This window comes from Megachile rotundata, chromosome 4, assembly GCF_050947335.1.
Source record: "Megachile rotundata isolate GNS110a chromosome 4, iyMegRotu1, whole genome shotgun sequence".
Classification (NCBI taxonomy): Eukaryota; Metazoa; Arthropoda; class Insecta; order Hymenoptera; family Megachilidae; genus Megachile; species Megachile rotundata.
In genome coordinates, this window is record NC_134986.1 from 4,212,160 (window position 1) to 4,235,254 (window position 23,095).

The window sequence follows — 23,095 nt, forward strand, 5'->3', positions numbered from 1 at the left end:
ATCCGCTGAAAATACGCATCTAATAATATACACCTGAGACTCTCAAGCTGAGAGTAGATCGTAAAATGTCGAAACAACGTGCTCGGCGGGAGCATACGTGTACTAAGAATATCAAGTCTCTGTTGGGGCAATATTAATACAATGTCTGACATTTCTCTAGGTATGATAGTAAATTATAATCATAATATTTACCAATACGTTGACCGGTACAGTAAACATAGACGTGCGTAACTTAATACACCACAATTTATTAACTTACTACATATCAAGCATGAAAACTTAGCATAAACGTATCGCAAAATATCACCTGGGGCACATCAATTTCAAGCTTAAGCTTTTATGGAAATGGCTATGTAAATGTCCCGTTCAAATTCTTTATAGTAAACTAAAAACAGAAAATGGTATTAGATTGTTGCGTATCTAACCGATTTTGAAATGTAAAAGACCCGTGACGATTTCGTGAAGGTGTGTGAAATATCACTTATGGCGTGTCAAATTTAAATTTGAAGGCAGCTGAAAATAAATACATAAATGTTTTCTTAATATTAGTAAGAAAAATGAAAGCTGTTAGATGGTTGAATCGCAGCTGGTATAAAAATGGAAAAAGTCTGATGTAATTTCATGACAAAAAAGCATCGTGAAATATCACTTATCGTATGTTAAGTTCAAGTTTAAAGTCTACTGAATATAAATACATAAGTGCTTCTTTGATATTCGTAACATAAATTAAATAATAATTAATAGAAACCACTTGTTAAATGATTGCATATTAAACAGCTGATTTCAGTATAATATAAAGTCTACCTTGATTTCATGACATAAAACTATCATGAAATATCACTTATGACATATCAGTTTAAAGCTTAGGGGCTACCGACAATAACTACATAAATGCTTAATTAAAATTCTTAATATAAAGAAACTGAGAAATGAAAAAAGACAAGTATAAGATTACTGCATATCAAACAGCTGATTTCGAGACGTAAAAAGTTTAAGACAATTTCATAATAGTGTTACGAAATTTCACTTACCATCAATTTAAAATTTAAAGCTTCAATGATTATATAACAGTTTTATCAATATTCGCAATACAAAATGGCTGTTCATTGAAAGCAGCAATATCAGCTGAGTAATTCATTGACAAATGTTCAATTATCATTTATATTTGAAAATGATAAAAGAAATATTTTGCTTTGAAGAGTTTTATAATTATAGGTTTTCTATAATTGTAGAAACTTCTTTAGGAGCACGTAAAGAAGTGTATTTCTGTACGTAAAAAAATTATACACTAATTCATTGTTGTAACGTAATTAGCGGACTTACATATTGCCTTGACAGATTTATTACCTAACGTTATAAATAAGTACAGATTGTCGTGCGGTGAAACACCGTGAGAAAGCATTGTGTGATGTTCAATATAACGTTGATAAAAAATTGAAAGGTCGAATCAATAAGAGGTAAGACACGTTCATAAAGAGCATACTTCTGATTATGAAACTCCGTGCTCGAGTAAGTAAACAACAAACGTGATTTCAGAAGAATGCACGGTTAATCAAAACTAAAAAATGTATTTTTCAGTAAATTATTACACAACTTTGACATACCGTAAAATTTTTTCTGAAGAAAATATTGGTTAACACAATTGTTAAAAGCAAAAAAAGAATTTGTTTAAATTTTGCAACATTTTGTAACAAATTCACGGAATTAAAAAAAATATTTTAAAATAGCTCAATCCTTCATGAATAAAACAAAAAAGAATTTAGCTAAATCGGTTGAGTAGCTTCAGAGAAAAAAATTTGTAAGTGAAGCTTATTTTCTCAAAAATAGGCAAAAATTGCAAACTTTGAAGGCTTGTCATTCCTTAACAAATTCGAAACTGGCAAAATGATGACTTAAACCCTCCCTAATTTCACATGGACTACAACATATTTTGATTAGAGCAAAACCGCAGATGGTGACGACCTAAAGTGATCGACTTGGTGTAAAAGGACCTCCTGTTATTTTTTTCAAGTTGCTTAATAATTTGTATTTGAAAATTGTGTGAAAAATAGCTGTAATTTATTGCCCTTTTGTATACGTATACAGTGATTAATAGTCTATACGAGAGATTGGTGGTTAATTAACCCATTTCATAAGGAAAAAAGGACGCTTAATTCCCACTTCGTTCGCTGACTGCGAATATTTCTCGGTTAGTTTAATTTAATAACTGAAGATTAGAGTGATAATTATAGTGGCAGAGTTATTATGTGTAAATAACAGGAAAAAACAATTGCTTGTTTAAGTGTAATAAATTCAAGTAAATGCAAAGGTGCAAGATTTCATGGAAGTGAAAGCGATAGAATTAGCTCGTTGAATTGTAAAAGAGCCGGAGTAATTTTGATAATTGACGTAATTTTAGTTTTCTCTTTGGGAGCTAATTGTAGAAAAAAAGGCGCGTAATGCGATATACATATTTGTAGCGCAAGAATATAACTCAAGTTGAAAGACAGGTGCAGAGAAAAGAACGGTTTGTAATTAAGATCAACTATCAAAAGATGTGGAGCAAAAATACAGAAACTACTTATGGAAACTTTGTAATAGATTGATATTTTATGATTATCACTCTATTAAAACTTTTAATAGTATTTTAAACTTTCGCGGTTATATTTTATGGGGTCGGTGAGCGTTACTGTGTATTTATAAAATAAACATATAAGTAAGATGTTAGATACGGTTGTCATAATTGAATTTGAAATATTTTTATATGAATCGTAAATTCTTTCTTGGATTTAATAGTGGAATGATATAACTTCTTAACCGACTTCGAAAAAGGAGGAGGTTACTCAATTCACACAGTATTTTTTTTTTCCTTCTATGTGTGTTCGCCGATTACGCCTAGCTGGGTAGGCCGATCGGAACGAAACCTTTTGCATCTGGTGGGTTCTGACTCCCCATTGGTACCATTATAAAAAAATTTTTCATTTTTAACCGACTTCGAAAAAGGAGGAGGTTACTCAATTCGATCAGTATATTTTTTTTTATTATTTTCCATGTGTGCCCGCCGATTACGCCTAGCTGGATGCACCGATCGGAACGAAACGTTTTGCATCTGGTAGGTTCTGACTCCCCATTGGTACCATTATCAAAAAATTTTTCATTTTTTAATTGCAAAGTGTTGTTATTACAAAAAAACCGGCAACTTTTGAAATAAACTTTTCTCGATTTTAGTGCGCTTTTAATATCTTATCACGGACATGATTCTGAACAATTTTGTTCATATAAAAATTTCGCGGAAAGCTTTAGTTTTCGAGATATTAGCGAAAAATTGTTGAAAAGTTTTGAAATCAACTTTGGACGATTTTAATGTCCTTTTAATATGTTATCAGGGGCACGATTCTGAACAACTTTTTCCTTATCCGCAATTAAGGGGAAGCTTTAGTTTTCGAGTTATTAGCGAAAAACTATTGTTATTAATGTATTGAATTCTACGTATGCCTCCGTGTCTCTGGTGGTGTATGAGTCAACATGCAATCGCTGATTTTCTACTGTTTCTACAAACACGTCTTGTCGGCCGATAAAAAGCGTGAAATAAAATAATTTTAAGAAAAAAAATACACCGACTTCGAAATGCACTAAAAAGTATAAAATAATTTCTATTTCATTCAATCATACAATTACGTCTCAGATATGAATGAAACCTATTTACTCGTTAGGTAGTGTATTAAATACATTTCAACCTTTTCGGAGGCGGCGCAAAATTAAAAGATATTCTTGAACATGTCAACCTTTGGACAGCCGAACATAGGCAAAGCTTGTATAGCTATTTTTTTTTCTATACATATAACTCGACAGCACGCCGCGAAGTAGGTGTTAGTGCGTATAGAATGTAACTATGGTCTATCTAGATTCGTAGAGTATGCGACGGAAAGACTCGATCGCCGCATATACTATAAAGATAGAGCCCATCTGCCGCAAATTTGGTAATTCCCGCGTCGTGGGCTCCGTTTATAGGTTCTTAGATCCATGGCTTCCACACGCGAACGAAGTCGATTCAATTTCATTTATATCAGAAACGTTGCGAAATGAAGATGCAGTCGTTACATTTACGTGTATTACCAAATATATCTATAATCTATAATGTTCGTATTCTTTCTCAGGATTTATTAATTTCCAATACGCCATACCACAATCAACTGGTTATTGGCAGCAACGTTTACTGAAGTATTTTTAATTATGCGCCGCCTCCGAAAAGGTTGAAATGTATTTAATATACTACCTAACGAGTAAATAGGTTTCATTCATATCTGTTACGTAATTGTATGATTGAATGAAATAGAAATTACTTCATTAGGAAATAGAAATTATTTTATACTTTTCAGTGCATTTCGAAGTCGGCGTATTTTTTTTCTTAAAATTATTTTATTTTCTTTATAATGTTATACTAGGTGTTATAAATATCTACTGTAGTACCTTGTTGTATATTACGTTGTATAATGGCATTATATTCCTGCGTATTGGTATTATAATAGACAGTGAGTTATAGCGGTATACTATAGAATCTTTTAGTATAGTGTTATATACTGTATTATTTCCTAAAAATATGCAGTTGTATATTATTGGTATTGTGTTATGCATGTAGATATGTACATATTGATTTTATTTGATATAGTATAGAATTTTAAATATATACTACAGTAGATACTGTATTACGGTATTTCTAATGGTATACATACATTTTTATATAATGGTATAGTAATATAGTATAGTAGTATGGCAATATATTAAAATAGGTGTATAGTAGAACAATAGCATGGCAGTATGGTAGTATAGTGGTATAGGAGTATAGCGGTATAGTGGTATTATAGTAGTGTAGTAGCATAGTGGCATAATGGTATAGTAGTATAGTAGTGCGGTAATATAGTAATATAGTAGTATAGTAGTGTAGTGGTATGGTAATATAGTAGTGTAGTAGTACAGTGATATAGTCATACGGTAATATATAGTAGTATTTTATGGTATTATGCCGCACCAGTGTACTACTACATATAGTACTATTAATCTGCTACTATATTATACTACAACTGTGTCATATAAAAGGATTTTATTTTACAGCATCTATACACAGAATACAATAATAGTATCATGCTATAGTAATTATATACAGCGTATATTGTCGATGAAATTTATACATACAGTACTACAATGTACTACTATAAACTTGTATAATATATGCTAATACTACACTGTATTAATACTATAATATAAGTTGATTATCATTATATATAATACCTTTATGGTCGATAAACAATGTATTGAATATAGAATAATATGAAGTGGTATATATGTATACACCATGCCACTCATTAGTTAATTATATCGTATAAATAGCTACAAGTATCCATATTTTAAAATGTATAGATAATTCATGTTTACCAATTGTCGATAATTGTTCGGGTTCCCTCAGCATTTTCAGGCTGATAATGTCTCAGCGATACCGTGGTCGTTTGTTTGCAGATTTAAAGAATGTACTATCCTATGTATTTCGCGTTATAAGTACCCATTTAGATAAACTGCAAACCTTGAACGAAAATGTACTTATCTTCTTTTTACTTCGATAGCGAACACTTGCTTGTTTTCACTCTTATCGCCTTTTAATTTCATTTCTATCGTACTGCCAGTAATTATAACAGTATCGTCGAGGTTGTTCCTGCTTGTTTTAATTATATGCGCGATAAATTTTGGTTTTGTTAGTTGCACGCGGTTGTAAAATCTTCGTAGATGATCAATAAATTTTAGAAAGTTGGAGGATAGAATTGTTCTTTCCGTGATACTGGTAGCATACTGTGGAAAATGCTTTATTATCGTCGTACTAAAAGAATCGATTGTAGTTCAGAACAAATACGGTTTTATTTTTTTTCGTTGGATATCGATCGGTGTTGTCGTCATAGGTCAGTGATCTTGTTACGCGAACCCATTGTGTATTGTATTTATTAGTTACTATATAATTTACTGCGTTATGAATTCTCTGGTTATTGCTCGTATCCAATATCTCGTCGAATAATTATTATATTAATGAACGTTCGTAATTATATCATATTATTGCTTCATTTTATTTACGATATAAATGTTTATTTTCATCTTTAGGTTAAATTTATCTGTTGGTATTTTCTAATACCTATTACTCTTTGTTTTAGTTATTTTTATTTTATAAAAACAATATATACATACATACACAAAATGAAAAAAAAGTACTAAAATTGGAATCTTCATTTTGAATATAATTTTGATTATAATCCGTAGTATTCTTATTTATTTTCCATTTTTAATTACAATATAAAATCGATTGAAAATTAAAATTAAAATTGTGCATTCATAAAACAGCAACAGAAAAGTACAGTTTTCTTTTAAAACTGGAATGGTTTTTTTTTTTACTTATTTCCGACGATCGCAAAAAATACACGAAAACGTAAGTTTTAGAGGTGCGTTAGTATACGCAGAGTATCAGAATGTTTGCAAAGCAAGGGCGATAAAAGAAATTCTCTCGACCTCGCGGTTTGGCCTCGTTTCGATACATCGTTCCTCATCCTGCATGGTGCGGCCTCGTTCTCTGTGTTTTTCTCGTTTCCTGTTTGAAGGAAAATGATAAAATACTGCCAGACGATTTTCCGACGACGTTCGAAGGCGTCGTGAGCTTTAAGCTCTTAAAGCGATGCAAACGGAAGCCTTTCAACGACGATCGAAGCCCGAGTCAAGCTTTAAAACAACTATTGTATTAGTGGTTTGTCTATAATCTATCTTCTGACTACTGCTTCGATCTTCTCGATATCAATCTATCGAATATCTAATTTTTTCTGTGAATTCTACAATTTTATTCTTTACTGAACTATTTCTTATGATTGTTCAGCATTATTATAATTTTATAATAGCTCTTTTATGTAGTAAATGATATCATTAAATCAGATATGTTAACACGTTCCAAAATTTGGGATTCAAAAATTTGAAATTTGGAATTTTGAAATATTGGTTTTTTGGAATTTGAAATTTTGGAGTTTGGAATTTTAGAATTTAGGATTTTGGAATTTTGGAATTTTGGAATTTTGGAATTTTGGAATTTTGGAATTTGGAATGTTGGAATTCGGAAGTTTGGAATTTGAAATTTTGTAATCTGAAATTTTGGGATTCGGAAATTTGAAATCCTAAAATTTGGAATTTGCAAAATTTAGAATTTGGGAATTTTTGAAATTTTGAAATTTGGAATTTGGAAATTTTTGGAATTCGAAAATTTTTGAAATTTGGAAATTTGGAATTCGAAAATTTGAAATTTGGAAATTTGTGATTCGAAAATTTGAAATTTGGAAATGTGGAAAATTAGAAATTTAGAAATTCGAAAGTTTGAGATGAAAACACGTTCCGTCAAAAAATTTATATTGTATTTATAACTGAAAATTCATCATTACACATACATGTATAATACAGCAAAGGGTTAAAAGTACAGCAATAAGTACATAAGGAACGAAACATAAAACAATGTATACATTTATTCTTCATGAAGCGTTCATATACGTTTCAAAGCATAATTTCTGCGATTTAAAATGGAGAAACTAAGTGCGTCATTTTTATTCTCTCCGTAAACCTAATGTTAACTACACGGTGAACGTCAAGTCCAATTATTCTGGTTGTTTCGATACCCGTAGCATTAATGTTTATCAGCACGAAGATCAAAAGGCTGGCGAAAGAATAGCACGGTCGCAAGAGGACGCGGGTGATGCGCATGACCCGTGTGCATGTTTACTACGTGCACGTTCAGCTTTCGTGCTGTGGTGTGCATTGGTGCGTGCGTCATATGGGCTTGTTGTTCGCTGTTGGTTCTCTCAGGGGGTACAGCCCTAGCGACCAGCTGTCTCCGCAGTCTAGTTTTATTTGTTCCCTTCAGTTTCCCTCCCTCTCTTCCCCTTCCCCCTTTTGCCCATACCTATACCACCGCCGTCCTTCCACTACCAGCCGACCGGCGATCGTTCGTTTGTACAGTCGAGAGCAAATCTCCTTTCCCTGGGGAAAACATGGAAACCACGGGGGAACCGTGGATATTCGCTCGTCTCCGTTTTTAGTGATCTTTTCGAATTTTACAATTTCGGATTAGAATAAGAATTTGGTCGCGTACGAATTTAGACTTTTTGAGATATTTGAATGTAGAGAAATGGGGATTTAGAGATTCGGTGATATTTGACTTAGGGATGCAGGGATTTGTGGATCTAGGGATATGGAATATAGGGATTTGTGGATCTAGGGATATGGGATTATAGGAATATGTAAATTTAGGCATTTGGAGGTCTGGGAATGTGGAATTGTAGGGATTTAAGGATTTAAAAATGTCAGCATCTAGAAATATAGGGATACAGGACTATGGGACTCTAGAGATATCAAAATCTAGGGATTTGGGGTGCTGCAATTTTCAGATCTAGGGATATTTGGACACTTGGAGATCTATAAATGTTTGGAACTTAGAAATTTGGATGTGTAGGGATTTCTGAGTAAAAATTTCAAAATCTAGGGATATAGGGATATAGGAATCTGAGGACCTAGTGACATCAGAACCTAGGAATTTAGTGATATTCGATGATGTAAGGATTTAGGAATCTAGAAATTTGGGGAGTCAGAGATTTGCAGATCTACAGACTTCGTGATCTAGGGATATGGGAATCCAGGGATTTGTGAATACAAGTTTTATATTTAGGAACTTGGTGATCCAGGGATTTAGGAATCTAGGGATTTTAGAGTTGAGAAATTTGGGAAGTTAGAAATTTGAAAATTTGGATACTTGAAGATTTACAAATTTAATATTCCAACATTAAAAAATTTTAAAATATTTAAACATTTTTAAATTTGCAAATTTAGATCATTGCAAACTTGAGGAGTTAGTACAGAAATTTAATAATTTAGAAATATAGGGATTTTTGAAAACAGAAGTTTGACAATTTATAAATTTTAAAATTTCAGAAATTTAAAAGTGTAGAAATTGGGAAACTTGATAATTTATTGAGCAAATATCAAGAGGTAATGCTTTGCTTGCTAGTGTACATATGTATGACTATTAAATTGGGTTCAGAAGACATCCATATAAGACATTCATATAAAAATTTAGATTACATGTAAATTTTACATATAAAGGTTTGCACTCATGAAAATAATATTCACATATTTTATTATATCAATATCATAAGAAATCCAAATTTTAATTATTTATTTCATCTCCATAGAGAAACGATTCATTCAACTGCATATTTGCATTACCTAACCTAAATCTACATGTCATTGTTTTGTAAATAATTCTTTCAGTAATATATACCCTTATCTATCTTTAAATGAAGAAATCATGAATTTCCAGAGGGTCAAATTTGAATCTACGATCGTATTTAAGATTTCAACAGTATTCTATTTAGTACCAATAAAAATAGAAATATGTTTAAGTTGCATGGTTGTTTACGAGTCCAGTATCGGTTACCAACTGCAGTCAACCACCAGTCGCGCATGCGCGTTTGATGTTTAATTATACCCTGTTTATTTGCACTGGATTAGATGAACAGAGGGCCCGATTTATGATCAGGAAGTTGTAAAGTCTTTTTTGATGTTTCGAATGTCGTTAAAGTTGTTTCTTTTACACTTCCGGAGTATCCAACGAATTGAATTTCTTAGAATCGTTAAACTATCACATTTTTTATTCCATTGTATCTTTTGTGAAACACAATTTTTATTCGACAACATTTCTCGTATGAGATTTTACAATTTTACAATTTTAATCATGGTTGTAATTTTAATTGCGAACAAAAATAAAGTTTGTATATTTATTTTAAGTATGTAATCATTAAAATTAATCTTTTACAATATATTTACATTTTTTTTTACAATTCAATTTTAATTAGAATGACTTCAGTTATAAGTTTTAATAAGAATTCTTCTTTTATTTTACACAGTTAGTTGCACGTATAATAATGTATGTGAGATTATAATCAATTTACGTTGATTTTTGAAGAAAAGTATAAATATTTTATACGAGGACACTTACACATGACATTGTAATTACTTATATTTGTAAACTTCAGCAAACTCCAGCAAAACCTGATTTCTGATTACTTTACGAAAAGTTATAATTACCTGACGGTACTAAAGAAGCAAAAAGAAAGTACTCAAGTTCTTTCCACGCTAATGTAGCAAAATATCAGATATAAAAGATAGAATGAAAAAATTGAAAATCGCTCTACTGGAAATGTAATGTAAATCAGTTACAACGTCGTTATCAGGTGTCGATAGCTGTTGAGATAGGGCGATTTTACAGAGCGTTTATAGAACAGAACAGAGGAATTTAATTACACGTTTTACGTAGAAGCATTCGACAGCGCCTTGCAAGCAACAGTTCAATTAAGCATCGATGAACACACGATATCGCGTGATTTTACGAAAGGGTAAATTATGCTTGTTTTGTTGACAAATAAAACGAAAGCTTTGTGGACAGTTTTAGACATCCTTTTAAGACTGTTAAGGTTAAAGTATGCGTCAGTTTTAGCAGAAGTAATCGAAGAAAAAAAGTTGATGTTACATCGGTGCAGAATCGGTCGTGGTAAATATAGATTGTGGTAAATAGCCTTTGCAAAACACCTGGAGCGTGTAATGCAATATGCGATCCCTCATCGCGATATCGGCTGCCGTTAGTCTTCTGGCTTGAATGCAAGTGAATGCATATTGTGCTCGTGGAAGTTTCGTTTTTAAAAAAACACATCGCTGATAGCATCGGTCTCGTCTGACTAATATTGCAATGACAAAGCGACACAAATACGTGCCAATTTAACGACTTCTGCACGAATACATATTTCACGCGAATAACATATTCAACAATGTTATTTAAATTTTCAATCCTGTTGCATTTAGTTGTTGCATATTAAACGGATGATGTCCAAGTGTTTATTATTTAGATACAAGTTTAAACTTTTATTTCTCTTATTATACTTTAATATGAGGTGCGTTTAAAACGTAGTTTTATTTTCTTTACATACTAACATCTTGATTAAATTACAAAATACAAACGGGGTCTTGATTGTTTGAAACAGTGCAGAGTGTGTTTGTATTAAGGTAGTGAATAAATAAAAATATATATTCAAGAATTTTATTTACCTGAATTATTTATAATTGTGCAATATGTTCAACAAGAATTTCAATAATGTTTTTTCCCTTGTTCCAAATGAATGCACCATGCTTTGTGCTTTTGATGAGAGAAAGAAAAATGAGTTCATTTCTTGTTTTGCTCATCGAATGACTGTGTGGGTTTTATGATAATAGTAATAATGTAAAATGAAATGACATATGTGAAATTTAGTCTTTGTTTAAATATTTCAAAGTACTCAGATTACTAATAGTTTTAAATTATTTTATAAATTGTGTTTTATGATGTCGAGTCAAATTGGACTTGGGTTCCATGGAAGAAATTGTGGAGCCACGTTTGATATAGGAATGCGGTTAAATCAGATTTTCTTCACTGTTTACACAGCTATGTTCTTAAAAAGCAATAAATTTTCACATATAGTGGAGGAGTTAAATTAACAAATATTGTTACGAGTATAATAATATAACTAGTTGTGTCATATAAAAACAAGTTATTATATTGTTTTATATTATAAAATTCGGGAATATGGAAATTTGAGGCATTTGGAAACTTAGAACAGGGGGTTTATAAATTCGGAGATCTAGAATTTGGATATGGGGAAATTTGGAATTTGGTAATTTGGAAATTTAAAAATGTGGAAATTTTGAAATTCGAAATTTCAAAACTTGGGATTCGGAAATTTTGAATTTAATAATTTGGTATTTGCAAATATGGAATTTGAAATTTTGGATCGCAAAATTTGGAATTTGAAAATTTAGTATTTGGAATTTTTGGAATTCGGAAATTTTGGATTCATAAACTTGAAATTTGGAAATTTTTGGAATTCGGAAATTTGGAATTTGGAAATTTGGGATTCAAAAATTTGGAATTCGGAAATTTGAAATTTGGAAATTTTGGATTCCAAAATTTGGAATTCGGAAATTTGGAATTTGGAAATTTTGGATTTCAAAAATTGGAATTTGGAAATTTAGAATTTGGAAATTTTTGGAATTCGGAAATTCGAAATTTGGACATTTTGGATTCCAAAAATTGGAATTTGGAAATTTTTGGAATTCGGAAATTCGAAATTTGGACATTTTGGATTCCAAAATTTGGAATTCGGAAATTTGGAATTTGGAAATTTTTGGAATTTGGAAATTTGAAATTTGGAAGTTTCGGATTCCAAAATTTGGAATTTGGAAATTTGGGATTCCAAAATTTAGAATTCGAAAATTTGAAACTTTCGGGAATTCATAATTTGGAAATTTTTCAGATTTAGAAATTTAATAATACCGTAATTTGAACATTTTTGAGTTTGCTCATTTTTGCATCACTTTATCCTATAAAATAATGTAATTTATTCCATATATAATAAATAATAATATAATAATAAAAATGAAATAAAAGTGATGTAATAACATATAAGGAATCAAACTTCGGTACAGTGTAGATGGAACTCGTCGATTTAGGACTATGAGAAATACCACGTAAAAAGATGTCGCAAAATAAAATTTGGAAGAATTTCATCTGTATAAGGTAAAATGTACGTAGGACAGGAAGTAATAGCTCCGGTCGATTTGTTGTGGGTCAGGAGCGTGGGTAGAACTGGAGCGCCCTTTCCTGTCCCTCTCTCGTCTCTACTTTCACCCTACAACAACGAACCGCCTGCGTTTATCCAACTCCGTGGAAGTGCACGTTACAGGACAACATCTGTTGGAAGCGTAGGTGGCACAATATTGCCGATCCTCACTGCGACTTATTTATCGTCGGCAATAAATTCAGTAACCGGAGAACCGTTCACGGTGAACGTTTGATAACGTACGGGACTTTGATTAGATACGATCACGCACCAAAGAGACGATAAAAAATTTCAAACCGAATACTGAAATTTTTGTACATTTTCTATTTTCAGTATTTTATTTATCGAAACACTTGAATATTATTTTTTATTTTTAGTATTCCAAATATTCCTTCGTAGAGATTTTAAGACTGTCTAGTTGGGAAGTTTGGTGAATTCTATTTATTACATTGATATATTATTTGTATAACATTGTTTTAGTTAGAGAATATTTATTCTAAATTGTATTTAATTGAATTATGAACTTAGAAATCTAAGCATTTTTCTTGTCAGAACTAATGGGATTAAAAAAGCACTCCAGTAACACTCAGAGACTCTAAATTTTTATTTTGTTATTAAACTTATAAAACGATACAATACTTTTTACTAGCTTTTATACAGGGAGCCTCACAATTAGTGTAGGTCCTTGAAATAGGGGGTAGTTGACGTGTTTCTGAATAAGATTTCCCTTTGCAAAAATGGGGTTTGAAGCTTCGTTTTTGAATTATTAAGAAAAAACACGGACCAATCAGAGCACGAGGATTATGCATGCGCAAACGCGAGAGTGACAGCTTCGAGTCTAATGGCTGAGCGCGCGTAATCTTCGCGCTCTGATTGGTCCGCATTTTTCCCTAATAATTCAAAAACGAAGCTTCAAACGCCATTTTTGCAAAGGGAAATCTTATTCAGAATTACGTCAATTACCCCTCATTTCAGGAACCTATAATAATTATGAGACACCCTGTATATTAATTCTTTATCTGAATAAAAACCAACACGAATTTCGAAAAGAAGTATTTCAATAAATTTTGCAATTTTAAAAAGGAAAATTATGTAAGGATCAAATGACCGTTTCTACTGATAAAAATATAATTATGGTTTAATTGATATATAAGATAAAACCTTATTATAGAATGTTAACTGACACTGTATTATAGCATTTCAACTAAAATTAAATAAGCATCATCATTGAATTTTATTTAACACTGTACTATAACACTTTAACAAAAGTTAAATAAAAGTCATTGTAGGATTTCAACTACCACCCACAAGCAGGCAAAAATAAAAATGAAAAGGAAAAGAAATATTATATTTAGTGGCATATGTATAAGAGTTTGCAATAGCGTGCATTGCGTAGTTTTGTTATTTCTTTGAAAGTTTTATAAAATACATATCGTAGAAGGAGAAATGGCGAGATTATATTGGATGTGTGCAACTGTGCACAGCATGCTGCAACATCTGTCGAGGTTGTTGAGAGCGTAGACGAGTAGTGTTAGTCTCGAATAACAGGACGGATAGGCAGCCATGTTTCGGACAACACTCCGGTTGCGCACCAAATGGCTTTCAATTTTCATCAATCTCACTTCCACGCCATAACCATTTGGAAAAAAAGTTTACGAAAAGAAGTATTCAACCGTGGCAACTCGCGAGTACGACATTTATTATTGCTTTCTACAATCGTTGCCGGAAAGTTTTCGATCAAATGCATTATTATGATAAAGGTGGAGAAACACGAAAACTTTCTATTGTGGTATAGTACATTGGAATTCTGTTGTTGAACATAAATTGAAAAATGAAAATAAGTAGAAATAAATAGAAAATTAATTCAAGACGAAATTAATTTAACATGGCTGAAATAAACGATAGTTATAGAATTTTGTTAAATATGAAAAATTATTTGAATAGATGAAGTGATTCGAAATGAAATCTGCATAAATTGACAAACGACTGAAATTGAAATTGGAATAAAATGTCATAATCAACTCAATATAGAATTAATATAAAACATTAAAACGACTAACAATTAATATAACTCAAAATATAACAAATATAAAAAACGATTAAAATGTTTCACAATAAAATAATATAATACGACTCAAATAACTCGTAATAAAATTGCAAAGTTTAATTTATTATGAAAAATGATTCTAAATTAAATTTCCGAAAATACAATTGAAATCACTCAGTTTTAAAAGAAAATTAATATAACTTTAATAGGAAAATTAATATAACTGTAAATTAAATTGAAATTAAATTCAATTGGTAATAATAAATTTCTACTTTAAATATCGATATTAATATAAACTTACTAAAAACAAAATTATAGAGTTCTATTAAACACAGAAAATGGGTCAACGTGGCTTTTGAACCGAGGTGTACTTTCGTTACGGTCGAAAAAAACCCACGAGCGTAAAATACATGCGGACGATAATAAACAATAGTACGCAGTTAAATTCGCAGGTTTCGTTCGATTGACCAAAAAAGGAGAAAACAATGGTATTAGATTCAAATGAATTCTAACGTTGGCGCACAACAAAAGCCGGAAATGAACGGTAGTGGCTTTAATGAGTGGTAGGTTCGGTTAAGGACACCTAACGAATCTATTTGAACCAAACAACTGTAGTCTTGAATACAAATTGTTATTTGTTTCCTGGCCAAATCCCACCTCGTCAAATTTCTATCAACGGACTAAGGTGTGCCGCTGCTGCGGCGCTTCTGTACTTTAGCGAGAATCGAATACGAAATTCGATTTCAAAATGTATACAATCGACTGCGATGTAAGATACCGCTGGCTGGGGAATACGTGTAGGAGCTCCAGACGATCATTTGTTTTTTATTTTTTGAGAGGTGTCCGTCTGAATGTTAAACAGATTTTCAATATTTCATTTTTTGACTTTTTGAAATTGGTGTTTTTCATATTTCAAAAATGTCAGAATTGGAAATGATTATTGGATTATTGAAAGATTAATTTTGCAAATTTTTTAATGTCTGAATTGAGAAGTATTTTAATTCTCTAATTCTCAAAATCCTGCATCTATAATTTCTAAAATTTCGAAATTCTCAACCCACGAAACTGTTAACAATAACAACAATAAATTCCTGAATAGAAAAACTTAAATTTGTAAGCATTATTCAACTTTCTTCGACACTTTATTTTTCCATATATTTACCGAATGTACGAATCGCAAATGAAATGACTTCAGCATGCAACATTTTAAAAACTTGTACCTTCACGTTGCAGACGCTATTTCGCAGTAATTTAATGCCATCAAATTGTGCTTGACTTTCTACTTTCGAAATCGATGTGTAAAATTTAATAGCGCCGTGAAACGACATTTGTACCATATCAACTAGAAGCTTCGCGTTTCAGCTGATCGAAATTTTGTAACATTTAGTAGACAGTCGAAGAGTCGTGTAACAGAAGGAAAAGGAAGTCGAAATACGTAATGAATACGTATAATAAGTTCGTAGCTGCTTTTCGGTGTGCAGCTGGCTATGACCAGCTGTCGATCGTTAACAGCATGCCGCAAGGCACCACAAAATTTCACCCAACACGCATCCTGTTCTGGGAAACTATGAGTTCTACTTAATAATATAACCTACCTAAAGAAAGAATCTCAAAAAATTTCGAGCTAGTCCTCCGGTATTAACGACATTACTGAAACTTTTATATAGACATTTCTTTTTCTTTGAAATTTTAAGCTTCATATTGGTGTGCCGTAGGTGTCAGATACTTTTATATCATCAAATTATCATTTTGTGTTCGACAATTTGGGAATTCGGTAATGTGAGCATGTGAGAATGTCGAGGTTTGGAAATATTAGGATTTGGAAATTTTACAATTGGTGGATGTGAGGATTCAGGAATGTTGGAATTTGTCAATGTGTGGCTGTAGGAATGCGAAGTTTGGAAATGCGTGGATCTGCGAATGTAGAAATTTAGGAATGTGGGAATTTCGGAATGTAGAAATTCCTGTAGGGAATATGAGAATTCGGGAATGCAAGAAATTGGGTATATATGTGGAATAGAAAAAGTGGAAATTTGTGAATGTGTAGATTTTTGAATATGTAGATTTGAAGAGAATTTATAGAGACAGAAATTTGGAAACTTGAGAATTGTAGTCATTTTTGTGACATTTGAAACTCTGAATTGATATATTGCAAATACCATTGTGTGATGCTTTTATGTCATCAAATTACCAATTGTACAGCGTGACTCAATTTTAGTGCGATGTGAATTCATTTCATTTCGTTATGAATTGATTTTAATGCAAAGTAAATCAGTCTTGATACCAGTTCAAGCTACGAACGATAGTAGAGCAAGGTATATTTGAAGAAAAAATTTGCAAAGAAGATGAAAAGCGAGGTAATCCCAAAAAGCGTGGGCGTAATAAAAGAAGAACGCGTTCTCGTTAAGGGAATGTAGCTCGCAGGTAGTAAATCTGTTTTCCGAGAAGGCACGTAGAAAAATGTCGAGGATCCGAGTGTGCCAGCGTGAAGGATTCGAAGTTTTCTGACGCTAACAAGGCCAGGTGTGTCAATAGTGGTGTACAATGGTAGTAGTAGAAAGGAGTCTGGTGCATAAACCTGTAAGCCGTGACCTGAAGCACCGTGCACGGCCACCGTATCATTCGAACCTAGTCCCATCGACTTAAACACAAATTTATATGCCTCTTTTTAACGAAGTGTCTACATTATATCAGCAACTGGTGCCAGTAGCCTGGTCACTAGGTGGTCAAAATTTTTCGTCCCTTACTCTACCGGTGCCAGGTCTATTATTGAGAAATGAAGGCAAGAAGGAAAAGAAATTTTCTTTTAGGGACTTTTGTGAATTTCAAAATTTGGAGGTGTGGAAGGGAATTTGGGGATTTATGAATTTAGTGATTTAGCGATTTAGGGGAATAGAGATTTGAAGATTTTGAGATTTAAGAGTTTGGAAATTTTGGTATTTGGGGATAGAGGTATTTGGACATGTAAGGATTTGGGGATATAAGGATTGGGGGATATAGGGATATGGAAGTGTAGGAAGTTAGGAATGTAGGGATTTGGGGATGTAGAGTCTTGGGAATGTAGAGTGTTGGGGATATAGGGATATAAGGATTTTGGGGGTGTAGGAATTTGAGAATGTAAAGGGATTTAGAGATGTAGGGTTATGGGATGTAGAGTTTTGTGAATATAGGGTTTGAAAGATGTAGGGTCTTAGGAATGTAGAGTCTGGGGGCTGTAGAGCCTTGTGGATGTAGAATCTTGTAGATGTAAAATCTTGGGAACTTAGAGTTTTGAGGATGCAGGCATTTAGGGATGTACGTATTATACTTGGGGATGTAAGGATTTGGGAATGTAGAGTTTTGGGAATCTCGGGATTTGGAAATAAAGCAATCTACATTTGCGGTTTAGAGACTTGAGGCTGGTAAGGACTTGGTCATGTAGGGATTTGATTTTTTCACATGTGACCTTACTCAAATCTGTAATACTCTTCAATTTGAGGTTTAGGTCCTATTATCTTAGGTCCAGTATTTTATATATACAAGGGTGATTACATTACAGATTAAAAATAAAAACTTGTTAAAAATGTATTTGCTTGAATTTAATGTAAAAAACATTACTTTTCGATCTCGCTAATATTATAAAATAAGAGAATTTCATAATATGGCAGCTACGTGTTCAAAGCGGAAGGTTTTACCGGAATGGTATTCAAGAAACGGAGATTATTTTTCATGGTGCACCTTCAGAGATGCGCATTTGGTGTTTGGAGGCCGCTGTAGAAAAAGAACGGACGTGGTCTTATGCAGGTCCGTGTTCCGACAGATGTTTTTTGGGGAGGGTGGAGGCATCTTACTCGGCCACCACCATAGCCACCATGGTGTATTCTTTTCGAAAGGTTTCCCTTGTTGCCAGATCTCCGAGCCTTTCCTTTGTTCAGCGCTCGACCGAAAAGACGCCACGAATCCCTCGGAAACCGGGTCTGCTCGAAACCTATCCACCTCTTCCTTTTTCCTCTCGAACCTAATCATTATTTCAATTTTCGTGCCTTCTCATGCCTACCGTAACTGCGTTACGTTTTCCTGTTTGGCTCGAACTGTGCACTTTGTCATCGTTTTATGGAGAATGCTTGTAGAGTTTTTTTTTATTTATTTACGAGGAAAATGTTTTTATAGTAAAGGAAATACATGGTGATTCCGGTTTTGTAGAAGAGATGAATCTTTAGGGAAAATTATGAAAAAAGATGTGGAATGAAATTTGTTTACAGTTTTATTTAACACTAAACCCACCGACATCTAATGTGTACTTAATTTGAAATTAAAAATGAAATTAAAAAATAAATAAACAAACGACAAAACATAAATTAGTACACACACTTATTCTTTATTTTGATGAAAATCAATTCTGATTTCAAGAAATGTATTTTAACAAAATTATTCCTTATAATAAGAAGCTTGTGGAGCGGTCATTTGACCGGTTTGGTAGTTTTAGTGTTAAGAAAACAATGTGTATATGTAAAGTTAGTTTGGGACACAAAAAGTGGCAAATGCAACAACTTTTTCTGTTGATTTAATAATTGACGAATATTAAATGAACTTACCTAGTGATACCAAGTTTTATAATTCAGTTTTGAAATTTGTTTTAAACCGTGTCAGTCATTCTTCATATTATTATAAATGGATGTTGAATATACTCATTGTCATCGCTTTATGAAGAGTTCTTACAGAATTTCATTTATTTATTTACGAGAAAAATGCTTTTAAAAGGAAATACAGGGTGTTTCCGGTCTACCGGGAAAAGAGATGTGGAATGAAATTTATTTGTTTGCAGTTTTATTTAAGAAAAAGTGTATTTGTAAAATTTGTTTGAAACGCGAAAAATAATAAATGCAATAATTTTTTCTGTTAATTTAAAAGTTTATGGATATCATTTAATAAAGTTATTAATATTGAATTTTAAATTGTAAGTTTTAAATTTATTTTAATTTATTTATTTTTAATTTGTTTTGAACTTTTTCTGTTAATTTAAGAATTGATGAATATCCTTTAATAAAGTTAGTAATTAATATCGAATTTTAAGTTGTAAGTTTAAAATTTATTTTAAGGTCTGTTATCGAAGATCAAATTATACCGCGTGATGAAGCAGATCTTTTTGTGAGATCACCATTAAAGAAAGCGTCGTTTTCTATTGATAAAATAAAATAGGTCCACGAAACCTATTAAGATACTGCCAGTGATTCTCAATATCAACGATCATTTGATGGTAGAAGTTGTCGATGTTGATTGTGAGAAAATTATAGATTTACGAATTTGAAAGTTTGGAGTTTGGTTTTTTGACGATTTGGAAATTTAGGAACTGGAATTTTTATGTTTTGGAGATTGGTTATTTGGAAATTTAAGAACTTGGGAAAATTTAATATTTGAAATGTAAGAATTTGAGAATTTAGAAATTTAAAAATTCAGAAATTTAGAAATTTAGAAATTTTGGAATTTTGAAATACAAGAATTTAGAAATTTGAAAATTTGAGATCCATAAACTATATACTTTGAGAAAACCAGAAAACTGAAAGCTTTCAATTAAAATTTTTGCATATTGAACGATTTCTCTTTACATAAACTGGTATGTAACTCAAGTATCCATTTTTTGTAGTATGTATATTTAGAGATTTTTCTATCTCCTCCATTTTTTCCCAATTTGTTATTACCCTGAATATGCAGCGATCAGAATATTAATTTCAAAAACAATTTGGCTTCTAATAAAAAGATAGCTTTTATTACCCGCAAGCTAGTATATGGTTACAACTTTCAAGACCACTCGTGAGTCATGCATACTTAATTATGCCAACGAAATTCAGTGACTTGTATCTAATGTACATGAATCAAGATACTTTCTACAAAACAACGAACGCAACAAGTGCCAGGTACGATCTTATATTAAGATCTATTTTCATTCAAGCGAACACTCCAACATTCTAATCTAAATTCCTCTATTTTATAATTAATTCCTGAAAATTTCAGTCATTTGCAATTAAAATTCTTTCAATTTAGAAATTTTTAAATCTGATCATTTTCTTTTTAATTTCATAATTAAGTAAACACTGTTAAGTTTTTAGTTAATTATGAAATTAAAATTAATGTAAGTTTAAGTAAATATATAAAGTTGAAAATATTTTTAATTTCTAAATGTCGGTTTTCAAATTTCTAAATTCTCAAGTTTCTAAAATGTCACCTTGCTTATTTGTTCTAATTTACCTATTGATTCTCTAATATTAATTATGAGTAGTAGAAAACTGCCTCTGTTTATTTTTTTCATATTTTTTCAGATGTACATATTATTTTCAGAAAAAGTTTATGTCATCGTTATTTATTTAAAACTTATCGTCCCTTATATTCATTAATTTCAGTTATAAAAATAAACAAGTTTTTAATTATTTTTATTTACTGTCAAACTAGAAAATCGTTTAATCAGTTTTATTATTATCAAAGTAGGAAAGCTTTTAATTAATTGAATTACTATCAAAGTAGACGAGTTTATAATTGTTTTAATTATCGTGAGAAATAGAATAGTTGTTCATTAATTTAATTCTGGAAATATAGAAGCTTTTAATTCATTTAATTATTATGAAAATATAAAAAGTTTTAACTAATTTAATTGTCATAAAAATATAAGTTTTCAATTAATTTAATTATTATGAAAATATACAAGTTTCTAATTATTTTAATTATCATGAAAATATACAAGGTTTTAATTGATTTTATTATTTTGAAAATGTAAAAGTTTTTAATTTATTTTGAATGTTGTATACAAATAATTGTGGATATTTCCAGAGGTTATAATTCACAGAATTTATAACTGGTAGAATGTAAGAAGAAGCAGGTTGGTAGGAGGACTTATCAAATAAAATTTGCAAGATCTCGTAAAAGAATTAACGAGATAAGATGAAATTTAAATAGTCGACGTCCTCGGTGAGCTGTCTTCGTGTCTCGTAACCATAACCGGCATAAATTTCTGCTGACCAATTCGTTTTCTATGTTAACTGCGTAACACACGTTTTTAATTATCTCTCTTTAGAACGTAGTACCCACGTAACGATCACGTTATGTTATTAAAAGTATCGGGGATTTCCAAACTTTCAAATATTTGTCTGACAATTTGTTACTTTTCTTTAACAAACAAGACGATGCTCAAGACGTGACAATTGCTCAAATTATATTAACAAATTAAATGTTAAAAGTGCATGTTTATCATTTTTATTCGAACTGTTTTACGTAATTTAGGAGTTTCAATCATTTCTATTCTTGTGTTTCAGAAACAGCGCAACTTCAATTTCTGCGTTCCTGACGGTAAGTTTTTATTTTTTATTTTTAACACTTTTTTGAAAGGGTCATACTCTATTTTTTAGGTAGTTACATTTTTCTTATTAATTACATTTTAAGAATTAACCCCTTGCGCCATGATTTATTTGTCAGGTGCGTCAGTCACAACTGACTAACCTAATACAATATTAAAACGGTCAAAGAACGTTGAAATGTTATGTCAATTTGATATTATGCAATCGTCGACTGTGCAAATTATAATCGGATCTGAACATCCAATTGAACGTATTCCAAATTCGATTAAAATTAATCACAGCTGAAGTACAAGTGCGTCACGAGTCAGACAAGCCAAAATAGTGCAAAGGGTTAAAAATATATTTTTGCTGCATTATCTAAAATGTTCACTCATAATTTTACTAGACTACTGTTGATAACAGTAAAGTCTGAGCGTGCGTATATAGATTGATTGCGCTACACCAATAAAAATCAATCGTTCATTCTATGATTTGAAAAGATATAAATAGCATTAGCCTCGAGCTTTTTCTTTTCATTTTATGCTGTTAAAAACTTCTATAACTTTGATAATATTTAGTTTGTTTATTTTATCGATTATGCTTCATGTAAATTATGTCAATTGTATTAAGTTTTAAAATTTTTTATTTTTGTGGATGAAATTTGTGATATGTGAAAATTATGGAATCAATTCAAGCAATTTATGCGGAAAACAATATGAAAAGATAATTTACAACTTATATTCAAAGTAGGATGTATTTAAAAACTACAAATCTCTTGATGCCATAAATCTTCTCCTTTCCACAACGGATGGTTTCCTTTGAATATTGTCAAGTCGCTCTCGTGTAAATGGTTTCAAGATTGCAAGGTAAAAAAGTGGATTAAAGTGGGCCAATCTCAACCAAATTTTCATCTGCAATGCCCCATGCCATGAGGATGCTAAGTTCAAAATTTGGTTGAGATTGGTCCAGTACTTTTGGCCCTAGCGTGGGTAATTTCCCTACATTTTTCATCTTATAGTCTTCGCTAACGCTCAGACAAATAGTCTTCGCTA

The 23,095-nt window shown here is 31.4% G+C and overlaps 1 protein-coding gene across 3 annotated transcripts in view; it reads left to right on the plus strand.

Annotated features, from left to right (window-relative positions):
- Nucleotides 1-23,095, plus strand: part of LOC143264299 (uncharacterized) — a 90,226-nt gene that overhangs the window by 15,359 nt on the left and 51,772 nt on the right. The window contains exons 1-2 of one of the 3 annotated variants that reach the window (XM_076530803.1): nucleotides 14,235-14,380; nucleotides 22,023-22,056. In XM_076530803.1, coding sequence (XP_076386918.1) covers nucleotides 14,288-14,380; nucleotides 22,023-22,056 — 127 coding nt within the window. In that variant the 5' untranslated portion in view covers nucleotides 14,235-14,287. Of the gene's footprint in view, nucleotides 1-14,234; nucleotides 14,381-20,350; nucleotides 20,634-22,022; nucleotides 22,057-23,095 lie in introns of those variants that run through there. The other 2 variants (XM_076530805.1, XM_076530804.1) reach the window with 2 other exon arrangements.